This window comes from Ursus americanus, chromosome X, assembly GCF_024610735.1.
Source record: "Ursus americanus isolate L20-20 chromosome X, mUrsAme1.1.p, whole genome shotgun sequence".
In the NCBI taxonomy this organism is placed as follows: Eukaryota; Metazoa; Chordata; class Mammalia; order Carnivora; family Ursidae; genus Ursus; species Ursus americanus.
The window spans coordinates 58004262-58017375 of record NC_142164.1 but is presented as its reverse complement, the minus strand read 5'-3'; the positions used below and the strand labels follow the sequence as shown (position 1 = coordinate 58017375).

Here is a 13114-nt window from a genome sequence, read left to right as displayed (position 1 = left end):
ACTACTGCAAGTATTATAAGCAGTGAAGTGCAAAATCTGAACTTTTAGAAGTCTGCTACAGTGGGGGACATGCCTGGCTTAAAGGCACTCAAGTGGCAAAGTGGGGTGGAATCCCAGGTGTGACACGGTGGTCTGATGATCCCCTGGGTCCCAACAAGAATGGTGGCCCTAAGTGCTACACAGTTCCCAGGTATAAGAGTGAGGAAGCCAGCTGAGTACAGCAAGTCTAGGTGCCTGCTTTCTGCTCAGTTTTGCATAGACTGTGAACTGCTGCACGGTCGTGCAACTGCTTTTCTGGGACCAGCTGGCAAAGGGCAAAAATAAGTTGAGATTCTCCCTCCGAGGAATAGCAAGGGTCTGCCCCCACCCCAGGAGTCACTAAAATTTGAGGTTTTGGAACTCAGTCGCACACCTGAGATTAAAAAACAAAAAAACTCGGACACAGGCAGGGTGAATGCAGGGCTCTGAGGGAAACCATGGACACAAGAGAGATTGACTGCTCTTCTGTGACGGCTCATTTAAGAATGGGGGTTGCAAACTTTCAACCCACTGGGGCTAGAGAGCCTGGATGCCAACAGATTTATCACACCCATCAGTGCTGCAAGACTTCAGGGAGGAAAGCATCTCCACCATGTGGAAAACAGAGTCAATTACATCAAGCCCTGCTTCCCTGAGCCCGGGGACACATTTCTATAAGGGCAAGTCCAACTGAGAATCAGCCCAGCAGGCCCATCCTCCAGAAGATCAGCACAAACAACTTGCTCCCACAAAGTTTATGGATCATGGAGTTCTGCAAAGCTTTAGCTCTAGGGGGGAAAAAGGATCTGGCTTACTTTTTACTTTTATTCTTTATTTTTTAAAATTATTTCTTCCTTAGGGCACCTGGGCAGCTCAGTCAGTTAATCATCTGCCTTCACTCAGGTCATGATTTCAGGGTCCTTGGATGGAGTCCCATGTCTGACTCTCTGCTCAGCAGGGAGTCTGCTACTCTCTCTCTCTCTCTGTTTCTCTTAAAAGAATAAATAAATAAACAAATAAATAAATAAATATCTTTTTAAAAATATTTCATTTATTTTCTTATTTTTTCAATTTTTTAAGAAATATTTATTATTTTTAAAATTTTTATTTATATATGTAATTTATGTATTTAAATTTTTTTACCCTCATTTTAATTTTATTTTATTTATTTATTTATTTATTTATGGATCTTGAGTCTTTTAATGAGGGGGCCAAAACACACCAAGGATCTAGTTTTGTGTGTGTGTGTGTGTTCTTTTTCTTTCTCTTTTGTCTTTTATTTTCTGGATAAAATGACGAGATGGAGAAATTCACCCCAAAAGAAAGAATAAGAAGCAGTACTCACAGCCAGGGATTTAATCATTACAGATATAAGTAAGATATCTGAACTAGAATTTAAAACAACAATTTAAGGATACTAGTTAGGCTTGAAAAAAGCATAGAACACACTAGAGAACCCCTACTGCAAAGACAAAAGAACTAAAATCTCTTCAGGCCTAAATGAAAAATGCTATAACCAAGATGGAATCCCAAGTGGAGGCCATAAAACCAGGGATGGATGAGGCAGAGGAGCAACTCAGTGATATAGAAAATAAATTTATGGAAAATAATGAAGTTGAAAAGAAGAGGGAAAGAAAGGTAATGGACCATGAAGGCAGACTTAAGGAACCCAGTGACTTGTTAGAACATAATAACAATTGAATTATAGGAGTCCCAGAAAATGGTGAGAGAGAAAAAAGAGCAGAAGGTTTATTCAGACAAATTATAGCTACAAACCTCCTTAATCTCGGACACAGATATAAAAATCCAAGAAGAACAGAAAATTCCCATTAAATTCAACAAAAATGGACTATCACCAAGACATATCAGAGTCAAATTCACCAAATACACAGACAAGGGAAGAGTCTTAAAAGCAACAAGGGGAAAAAAGTCCTTAATCTGCAAGGTAGACAGATCAAGTTCATAGCAGATTTATTCACAGAAACATGGCAGGCCAGAAAGGAGTGTAAGGAAATATTCAACATGCTGAATGGGTAAAATATGCAGCCAAAAATTCTTTATCCAGCAAAGCTGTCACTCAGACTAGAAGGAGAGATAGTTTTCCAGACAAACAAAAAATAAAGAAGTCCATGACCACTAAACCAGCCATGCAAGAAATTTTAAGAAGGATTCTTTGAATGGAAAAGAAAGGAGTCTAAAAGAACAGAGAACATCATCAGAAACACCAGCTCTATAGGAAACACAAGGGCACTAAATTCATATCTTTCAATAATCACTCCAAACATAAATGAACTAAATGTTCCATTCAAAAGACATAGGGTGACTAACTAGATAAAAAACAAAACAAAACAAAAACACAGAACCTATCTATATGCTGCCTACAAGAGACTCATTTTAGACCTAAAGACACCTATAGATTGAAAGTGAGAGGATGGAGAACCACTCATCATGCTAATGGACCTCAAAATAAAGCTGGAGTAGCCATATTTATATCAGACAAGCTAGATTTTAAAACAAAGTCTGTAACAAGAGATTAAGAAGGATATTGTATCATAGTTAAGGGGTCTATCCATCAAGAAGATCTAACAATTGTAAATATTTATGCTCCCAACTTGGGAGCACCCAAATATATAAATCAATTAATAATAAACATAAAGAAACTCATTGATAATAATACAGTAATAGTAGGGGACTTTAATACCCCACTTACAGGATTGGACAGATCATCTAAGCAGAAAATCAACAAGGAAGCAATGGTTTTGAATGACACACTGGACTAGATAGACTTAACAGATGTTTTCAGAGCATTTCATCCAAAGCAGCAGAATACACATTCTTCCCACATGCACATGGAACATTCTCCAGAATAGATCACATACTATGCCCAAAATCAGGCCTCAAAAAGTACAAAAAGACTGAGATCATATCATACATATTTTCAGACCACAATGATTCAAAACTTGAAGTCAAACACAAGAACTCTGGAAAGACCACAAATATGCAGAGGTTAAAGAACATCTTACTAAAGAATGAATGGATTAACCAAGAAATAAAGAAGAAATTAAAAAATAGATGAAAGCAAATGAAAATGAAAACATGATAGTCCAAAACCTTTGGGAAGCAGCAAAGGTAGTCCTAAGAGGGAAGTATATTGCAATACAGGCCTATCTCAAGAAGCAAACAATTCTCAAATACACAACCTAACCTTACACCTAAAGGAGCTAGAAAAGAAACTGCAAATAAAGCCTAAAGGCAGCAAAAGAAGGGAAATAACAAAGATTAGAGTGGAAATCAATGATGTAGAAACAAACAAACAAACAAAAAACAGTAGAATGGATTAATGAAACTAAGAGCTGGTTCCTTGAAAGAATTAAAAAAAAATTGATATACTCCTAGCCACACTTATGAAAAAAAAAAGAGAGAGAAAGGACTGAAATAGATAAAAGTTGTAGGATATAAAATCAATGTGCAGAAATCCAGTGCATTTCTATACACCGATAATGAAGCAGCAGAAAAAATATCAAGAAATTGTTCCCATTTGCAATTACACCAAAAACCATAAGATACCTAAGAATAAACCTAACTAAAGAAATAAAAGATCTGTACTCTGAGAACTATAGAACACTTATGAAAGAAACTGAAGAGGACAAAAAGAAATGGGAAAGGTTCCATGCTCATGGATTAGAAGAACAAATATTGTTAAAATGTCTATACTACCCAAAGCAATCTACACATTCAATGCAATACCTATCAAAATACCACCAGCACTTTCCGAAGGGCTAGAACAATCCTAAAATTTGCATGGAACCACAAAATAACCCAAATAGCCAAAGCAATTCTGAAAAAGAAAAACAAAACCGGAAGCAACACAATTCTGGATTTCAAGCTATATTACAAAGCTGTAGTTATCAAGACAGTATGGTAGTGGCATAAAAACAGATACATAGATGAATGGGACAGAATAGAGAACCCAGAAATGGACCCACAACTATCTGGTCAACTAATCTTCAACAAAGCAGGAATGAATATCTAATGGAAAAAAAGACAGTGTATTCAACAAATAGTGTTGGGAAACCTGGACAGCAACATGCAAAAGAATTAAACTGGACCACTTTCTTACACCATAAAAAAAAATAAATTCAAAATGGATTAAAGACCTAATTGTGAGACAGGAAACCATCAGAATCCTAGAGGAAAACACAGGTTGTAACCTCTTTCACATTGGCCAAAGCAACTTCATACTAGATTGTCTCCCAAGGCAAGGGAAACAAAAGCAAAAATGAACATTTGGGACTTCATCTAGATAAAAAGCTTCTGCACAGTGAAGGAAACAATCAACAAAACTAAAAGGCAGCCTACATAATAGAGCAAGACATTTGAAAATGACTTATCTGATAAAAGGTTAGTATCCAAAATCTATAAAGAACTTATCAAACTCAACACCCAAAAAACAAATAATTCAGTTAAGAAATGGACAGAATACATGAATAGACACTTCTCCAAAGAAGACATCTAAATGGCTTAGGGACACATGTCCAGATGCTCAGCATCGCTCATCATCAGGGAAATACAAATCAAAACCATGATGAGATATCATCTCCCACCTGTCAGAATGGCTATAATGAACAACACAAGAAACAACACATTTTGGTGAGGATGTGATGAAAATGGAGCCCTCCTGCACTGTTGGTGGAAATGTAAACTGGTGCAGCCACTCTGGAAAAACAGTATGGAGGATCCTAAAAAATTACAGAATAGAGCTACCCTATGATCTAGCAATTGCACTACGATGTATTTATCCAAAGGATACAAAAATACTAATTCAAAGGGTTACATATGCACCCTGAGGTTTATAGCAGCATTATTAATAGTCAAATTATGGAAAGATCCCAAATGTCCATTGACTAATGAATGGATAAAGAAGATGTGATAGATAGATAGATTAGATATAGATATAGATATAGATATAGATATAGATATAGATAGATATAGATAGATACTGGAATATTTTTCAGTCACAAATAAGAATGAAATCTTGCCATTTACAAAGACAGGTACAGAGCTAGAGTATAATGCTAAGTGAAATACATCAGTCAGAGAAAGACAAATATCATATGATCTCACTCATATGTGGAATTTAAGTAAGAAGACAAATGAAAACATGGGTAAGGGGAAAAGAAAACAAAAGAGGGAAGCAAGCCATAAGTGACTCTTAACAATAGAGAGAAAACAAGGTCGATAGAGGGAAGTGGGTGGGGAATGGGGTAGATGGGTGATGGGTATTGAAGAAGGCACTTTTTGTAATCAGCTTTGGTCATTGTATGTTAGTGATGAATCACAGAATTCTACTCCAGAAACCAATGTTGTACTGTATGTTAGCTAATTAAAATTTAAATAAAAAATGAAATAGTAAGAAAGAAAGAGAAGAAAGAAAGAAAGAAAGAAAGAAAGAAAGAAAGAAAGAAAGAAAGAAAGAAAAGAAAAAGACAGGATCCAGAAATTATGGTTTTTCAAGTTCCTCAAATCCTTACAAAGTTCAGTAAAGGTTGAAAAGCACTGATTGAGCAGCAGAGGGCAGATATTAGAATAGTAAAACTGGAAGTAGGGAGTTAAGATATTACTGCAATAGTACAGGCAAGAGTGATGAGGCCATGAACAAAGCTAGCTAGAGAGCTAGAGAATTGTGAGGTAACTGGGATATTAAGACTAGCTCACATAGGGTTTGGTGATTGATTGCATATGAGAGTGAGGGAGTGGGTGATAGTATGGATGACACTCAGGTTTGTGAATTGGGGTTTGAGTGTATGGAGGTACAATGCAACAAGATAGAAACCACGGTTGGGGGGCGCCTGGGTGGCACCGTTGTTCTTCAACATCACTTCCCAGATTTTAGTATACACACGCACACACACACACACACACAAATTACTGAGAAGTCTGTTAAAATATAAATTCCTATTCCCTCTCCAATTTCCATTTAGGAAGACTTGGAATGGGGCCCAGTGATCTGTTTTTTTCTCTTATTTTTTAAACTAGCTCCAGTACAGGTGCTTGGGTGGCTCACTCAGTTAAGCTTCTGAAGGTTGATTTCAGCTCAGGTCATGATCTCAAGGTTGTGAGATTGAGCCCCGTGTCAGGCTCCACACTCAGGGTGGGGTCTGTTTGAGATTCTCTCACCCTCTGCCTCTGCCCGTTGGTGCTCCCTCCTTCTCTCTCTAAAAATAAATAAATAAAATCTTTAAACAGCCCCAGTACAGTATGTAAACTTTTTAAAAATGTACTGAGAAACATTTAAAAATAAAGCTGAAAGTTAATTGAAAATTGCACTAAAAGTCTATTTCATGCCTATAAATTGACAGCTACTAGTGACTTAAAAGAAGTTTGATCTTGATAGAAATTTAATAATGTTTTTTACACAGCTTTATAAAATGTTCACTCTGTAAAAAAGAAATGACTTTAATGCGAAATTGAAATTGTAAAAGCCCCCATGTTAATGATTACAAATTAATCTGGATATCAATTAACTTTAATACTTTTATTGTTGTAATTAAAAGTAACCAATGTATATGGAAGTATATGCAGCTCCATCTCAGTAAACATCTTTTGTATCATCACTGCACATTCATTCCATCTTCAGGAATTTCAGAATCTCTTTGTTCTCCTTTGCCTTGTGAAACATTTCAAAATCCTAAAAGGAATTAAAATTAACTTGTAATATCAATGCTGATTATTTTCACTTATGAAATCATTAAATTCAAGTGTCTAGGTAAGTTTGCTAAATATCTTGTGTGGGTCTTTGCAAACATTTGCTAGCTAAGTTAGATTAAAAAAAAATTCCACCTAGAAAGGGATAAAGAAAGGGGGGGTAATCAGAAGGGTGAATGAAACATGAGAGACTATGGACTATGAGAAACAAACTGAGGGCCTCAGAGGGGAGGGGGGTGGGGGAATGGGATAGACCAGTGATGGGTAGTAAGGAGGGCACGTATTGCATGGTGCACTGGGTGTTATATGCAACTAATGAATCATCGAGCCTTACATCAGAAACCGGGGATGTACTGTATGGTGACTAACATAATATAATAAAAAATCATTAAAAAAAAATTCCCCCTGGTATCAGTCATTTCATACTATAATGTATGATGAACAATACTGTGTTATCTCAAAACAAGCAGCATGATATACTTTTCTTTTAAGATATTTTTTTCATAATGAAGTGCACGTTGCCTTATCTTCAGGAACATAATTAAGTTATTGTATAAATGAAGAAACCTCGCCCTCACAGCCCATAAAAGTATTGTTTCCTCTTGTATATGACCTAAAGACATGAAATGAAAATAAAATAAAAATGGACATTTACTCTTACTCCACAATATTCTTGGCCGTTGAATATCTGAGGTGGCAGAGCCTTAGGGGTGGAAACTTTCATCCTCATTTCTTGAAGTACTTTCAAACTGACAGAAATATCTATTAATTCATACTTTATTTTGTAAATATCTAAAATTCGGGTGACTTCTTCCTGTCTCTGCTTCACCTAGACAGACAAAAATATAGAGAAATAGAATGATGTTAATCAACTGACCCTAATGGTTTATGGTTTATTTTGCCATCCATTATGGTATGGAAGAGGAATAGCTTTTAATGGTGTGATATTTATTTGAGGAGCAATAATTAGGTAATTTTCTTGTGATGAACATATTACACACATACATGGTATACAGGTAGTATGTAAATGTTTAATATGTATATAAAGAAATGCAGTAAGGTGTCAGTAGGAACTAAAAATCTCTAATGGGCTATAAATATTTGCCATATTGATTTCATACTGCACATGAAGAGGTATGAACATTCTTTTTTTTTTTTTTAAAGATTTTTATTTATTTATTTGACATAGAGACAGCCAGCGAGAGAGGGAACACAAACAGGGGGAGTGGGAGAGGAAGAAGCAGGCTCATAGTGGAAGAGCCTGATGCGGGGCTCGATCCCATAACACTAGGATCACGCCCTGAGCCGAAGGCAGGCGCTTAACCACTGTGCCACCCAGGTGCCCCGAGGTATGAACATTCTAACAGTTGAAGCACACTTTTCAACTCATCACTGCATTAATTTGTACAAATATCTATGGTAGCTCTCTGTAGGAAATGGACATGATACCAGGTTTTTACATTCAATTTGTCACATTTTTATAGTGTTTTTCCAAAACTTTTTCAGTGGAACCTCATTAAGAGAAGAACGGTTGCTTAGATCAGTTCTAGTCTGAATGTGGTTCGTAAGACCAACAGCATCAGCCTTATCCCACCCCAAAACTACAGAATCTGGGAGTGGCTCCTAGGACTATTTTAACAAGCCCTCCAGATGATTTTTATGTTACAGTATGAGAAACACAGACCAACAGGTAGGTCTTCTGCCACATCCATTGTGGTCCTTATTGATTCCAAATCATTCCCTCTTACAGACTCTTAGTACCATATCTGATAACATAAATCACAATGTTAAAAAAAAATAGTCAAAAGGCCCATAATTTTCTTTTTAAAACTGCTTCTTGTTATTGTTGTTTCTTAGTATCTGGGTGAAATCCCTAATCTAGTTGATAAGGCTTTCTGCAAAAGCAATGTACTCTTTCTAGGCCGAGATCAAATTTCACTGCTCCCCGCATCTATTATGGTGTCTTGACACATAGAAGGAGTGTGATGAATGTTAACCATTTATCATCAATTCCAAATTCTTCAGTTTTCATGCTTCTCCAAAACCTTTGCAGAATGAGGTTCTTACACAAGAGACTATGGACTCTGGGAAACAAACTAAGGGCTTCAGAGGGGAGTTGGGGGGGGGGCGGGAATTAGGATAGGCCGGTGATGGGTATTAAGGAGGGCACATATTGCACGGAGCACTGGGTGTTATACGCAAACAGCGAATCATGGAACATTACAACAAAAACTAAGGATATACTGTATGGTGACTAACATAACATAATAAAAATTAAAAAAAAAAAGAATGAGGTTCTTAGCATATAGTGGCCCTTCTATAGCTAAGCTGTCTAATGTGATAACGATTAGCTACCCACATGTGACTATCGAGCACTTGAAGTGTGGCTAGTCCAAAATAAAATTCTCTGTAAGTACAATATACATACTGGGTTTTGAAGACTCAATATGAAAATAATATACATAACATCTCTTTTAAGCTATTGATTATATGTTGCAATGATAAAATTTTATATATTTTGTGTCAAATAAAATATATTAAAATTAATCTCATCTTTTTTTAAGTCACCACTAGAAAATTTAAGATTACACGTGTGGCTCACAATATATTGCTGTTGGAAACCACTGTTGTACAATATTTCCTACAACGTGGTCAAAATAATTCATCTAAACTGTAATCTAAGACATGTCTAATACATGCAAATACATGTTCTTAGAACATGGCCATTTACTCACTGACATTTTCCATCTCCTATCCTAAACAGTGTTCTTTATCTCTTCTATCTCCCATCCGAAACATCCTAAAGAACAGGGTTCTTTATCTCTTTCATTGGAAACATCCACAAATGTATTGGAAATACTTAAGTTGGTTGAGTCAGGACCCAGAAACCTCCCAGACCGATTAGTTCTTAGAGCACAACCTGGGTGAGGACAATAACCACATTCTCAGTTCTCCCCTTCACCTCCCATCCCTGAAAACCCAGAGAGGAGGGAGCTGAAGCATGAAAGGTAAGAAGGGGATGGTAATGTCTTAGCACAATCCTGAAGTCCCCAACTAGAGTGTCTTCACTCTAGTCTTTCTTTGCCCTCTAAAGGGCCTTTTCTTTCCACTCACCTCTCTGGACCCTGACACGCTGGTATAATAGATTTTAATGGAGCTCATTATTTCCACTATAAGGCTACTTTGGAGAAGTAACCCAGAGTCAGTCACTTCACCACTGCTTCAGGCTGAGCTATGCAAAGTCCTAAGGCCTGGCCCTGCCCTTTTCCAAGGCTGTTGCTAAGGGCCAACGCCTGAGCACTCTGGATTGGCTGGGAACCTAGTGCCCTTGTGGCGCAGGAAAGCCGCTGCCTGGTGACTGCCGGCCTGGGGGGAGGGGAAGAACTCTGGGGTGTTAAACTCCTGTTAGGGCCTCTTTTCTCTCATCTGTGAGGCGCAAGGAAGGACTGGATGGAAGAACGAATGGACTCCATATCCTTACTGCTTCTCCCATCTCCCTGCTTGGGAATGGTGGTAAGCGTGAGCTTTTGTTTCTGGCAACAGCAGCTGCGAATGAAGGACTGAGACACTGAGGAACAAAATGACCAAAATATAACGTGATGAGTAAAGAAACAGATAAAGTAAAACTTATACTGCCTAAGTTTGTAAGGACAGTGAATGGTGCCAATGCCTACTTGGACGGGAGGGGATCACCAAAGCAACCTTTCAAGTGTCTTTTTTTAGCCCAGAGAAGTGCCTCCTTTCCCTCTCCGGTGCCCCTCCCTTCTTGAGGACAGCGGGCTTTCCTTCTGGGAGTTGACATTTAGGTTTATGTAATAGTGGGTGCAATAGACGCTGACTCTCCTAGCACTTCCTCCCTCCACCCCGTGTAAAAAGATGACCTCGTGCTTTAATGGCCATTTCCTCTTCAGCACATCCATAGTTCATTATTCTAGACTTTATTTTCAAGTAGTTAAAGATAGCAATAATATTCACAGGATTTTTTGGATTTGCCAAAAATGAGCAGTAGAAATCGAGAGTGAAGGACTGAAGAACCTCAGCACCAGATTTTGTGCTAGGCAAATTTGGATTCCATGGCTTTACAACTTAATAATTGTGGATCTTTGGCAAGTTACTTCCTTCTGAATGTCATTTTGTCAATCAGTACAGTGTGAATGGTGATGGTTATCTGACAGCGTCATGGTAAGGACTAAATGAACTGAGTATGTAACAGTATTTGGCACATGATCTGCTATGTCAGTAGTTTAGAAAATAATAATTATTATTGATAATAAGTGTCAAACTGCTTGCATGATGTTTGGGAACAAGCACATTAATATGGATAAGACGGAGCATTTACCTTCAAGTTACTCACAGAGTGATAACTGATAAAGTGAGGTAAATGCAATGTAGAGAAATCTAAACCAGGCTGGATGGGTCAAGGCAGGTATCCCCGAAGAAGTGAGAGCTAATCAGAAACCTGAAAGGTGAATAGTATGCAAAGAAATTATAAGAATGAAGAAGTTTTAGGTGGAAGGAACAGTCATGAAGCAATGTAGTAACTGGAGCTTTGGGAGCAAGTTGGAGGAATAGAAACTGAGGAAATAAACAGGAAAGAAAACACATAGACCTTCAGGTTTCATGTCAGATTTTGACTTTTAGTCTTTTCAAGGCTGTTTTTTTGTTTTATAAAAATGTAGAAAATCACAAATTGGAGATTTACTGTGAAGATTAAATGAGTGCAGATGTTGCCTAAGAGCATCTTTCATCTATGAGACACTCAATAAATTATATCTTTTATTATTAATCCATGGATGATTAAATACCACTGAAGGATTTAGCTATTGGTGTGAAAGGTAGATCAATCAAGCATGTCAAGTGGATTTGAAAGGGGGCGAGATTGGAAGCAGCTGCAGCAATACAAAAATGAAATGAAGTAGTGAAAGGTGAAGATATTTAGGATAGGATACTGCTAGAATTTGTATATAAGAGTGAGAGAAGCAAAGGAGATGGGATATAACCAATGAAGAAGTCTAGGTTATAAACAATTCAAAATTTCCATTTTCTTTTAATATTTGTTTGTTGTAGCAGTGGTAGAAAACCTAATTTTTACAATTATTTTCATTATCTTTCTGGTGTGAGATTGTGACTTATTTCCTCATTTTGCTGTGAGCTGTTACCTTGGTGCCAAGCACTATTTCTTACAAGAGGATATCTTTGACAACCTAAAAGAAATTGGTTGGAATGACATACAAAATTTGAATTAACCTATTATATGGGATGTTTGTGATAATTATTTTGAAGTAATTATTTGTAAAACAACAACAACAACTCTATTGATAATCACAGCTGAAAGTATCAACTATGTAGATTTTTGTTTACTCGTCCAAGTCTACTTTGGCAGTTTGTATCTGAGTTCAAAATCATTCTAAAAAATGGACCAGACACTTAAAAGATTGGGGAAAAATATATTTTAAAGAAGGTAGCAATCTATGTATGTGACTAATTTATTTTTTTATTTATTTAATTTTATTTTTATCTTTTTACTTGTAGCAAGAATTACTATCAAACTCCACTCATTGGGCCGGAGACCTTGTGGTGTTAGTGAAGACTTGCCCCTCATGTAGCACACTATGTACACTTGTGAGTTCATCAACCAGCTAGTGGCCTCAGCTCCAAACTCTAACAATGTGCATGACTTATTTATTTTTTGATCATGCAAATAATACATTAATTCATGCACATCATAGAAGTCAAACCATATAGAAATATAGAGTAAAAAGTAAAATTACATCTTTAATTTCTCTCTGCAACCCTCCTCCCAGAGGAAACAGCTATTAACAGTTTGACCTGTATCATTTTTTCACAAACATGATGACATTTATTAAGTCAGTTATAAGAGAAAAAGTCACTTGTAATAGGAAGTTAAGTACAATGGCTGCTTTTTAAAAAAAATATGGAATGCTTCATGAATTTGCATATCATCCTTGCACAGGGGCCATGGTAATCTTCTCTGTATTATTTCAATTTTAGTGTATGTGTTGCTGAAGTGAGCACAAGTAAACATGCTTTGAAGCGAGACTGTTTGGGTTCAAACCCAGATGACGCTACTTACAACTGTGTAATATAGGGCATCCTACCTAACTTCTCTGTGCCTCTGTTTTATCATAGGTGAACCGGAAACTACAGTATCTGTTTTATAGAGATGCTATGTTGGTTAAATTAGTGTATGTGAAGTATTAGAAAATTGCCTGGCACATAGTATACAGTGAATACATGATGGAATCATACTGCATATATTGTTCTGCAACTTGCATTCCATTAGCATAGATAAAGGAAATACAGTGTACTGATTAAGAGCATGGGTTCTAAATCCTATTGCCTGGTGCAAATCCTAGTTTCACCATTTACT

The 13114-nt window shown here is 36.9% G+C and overlaps 1 protein-coding gene and 2 non-coding genes across 4 annotated transcripts; all 3 read right to left on the bottom strand.

Moving 5' to 3' along the window:
* Positions 1–6640: 6640 nt before the first annotated feature.
* Positions 6641–9885, bottom strand: LOC148106918 (SH3 domain-binding glutamic acid-rich-like protein 3). 2 transcript variants are annotated; one of them, XM_087859662.1, is made up of 3 exons: positions 9838–9885; positions 7379–7552; positions 6641–6706 (listed from the first exon to the last, which is right to left on the bottom strand). In XM_087859662.1, exons 1-3 carry the CDS (start codon positions 9883–9885, stop codon positions 6641–6643), a joined length of 288 nt encoding a protein of 95 aa, XP_087715788.1. The 2 variants fall into 2 exon arrangements, with proteins under 2 accessions (XP_087715788.1, XP_087715789.1); XM_087859663.1 differs by having other exon boundaries at positions 7385–7552.
* A 2362-nt stretch (positions 9886–12247) lies between these two features.
* Positions 12248–12399, bottom strand: LOC123791105 (small nucleolar RNA SNORA62/SNORA6 family). Its single transcript, XR_006779288.2, has one exon. It is a non-coding gene; the product is annotated as a small nucleolar RNA SNORA62/SNORA6 family (small nucleolar RNA).
* A 253-nt stretch (positions 12400–12652) lies between these two features.
* Positions 12653–12759, bottom strand: LOC123791104 (U6 spliceosomal RNA). The gene has a single exon (XR_006779287.2). It is a non-coding gene; the product is annotated as a U6 spliceosomal RNA (small nuclear RNA).
* Between the last annotated feature and the right edge of the window lie 355 nt (positions 12760–13114).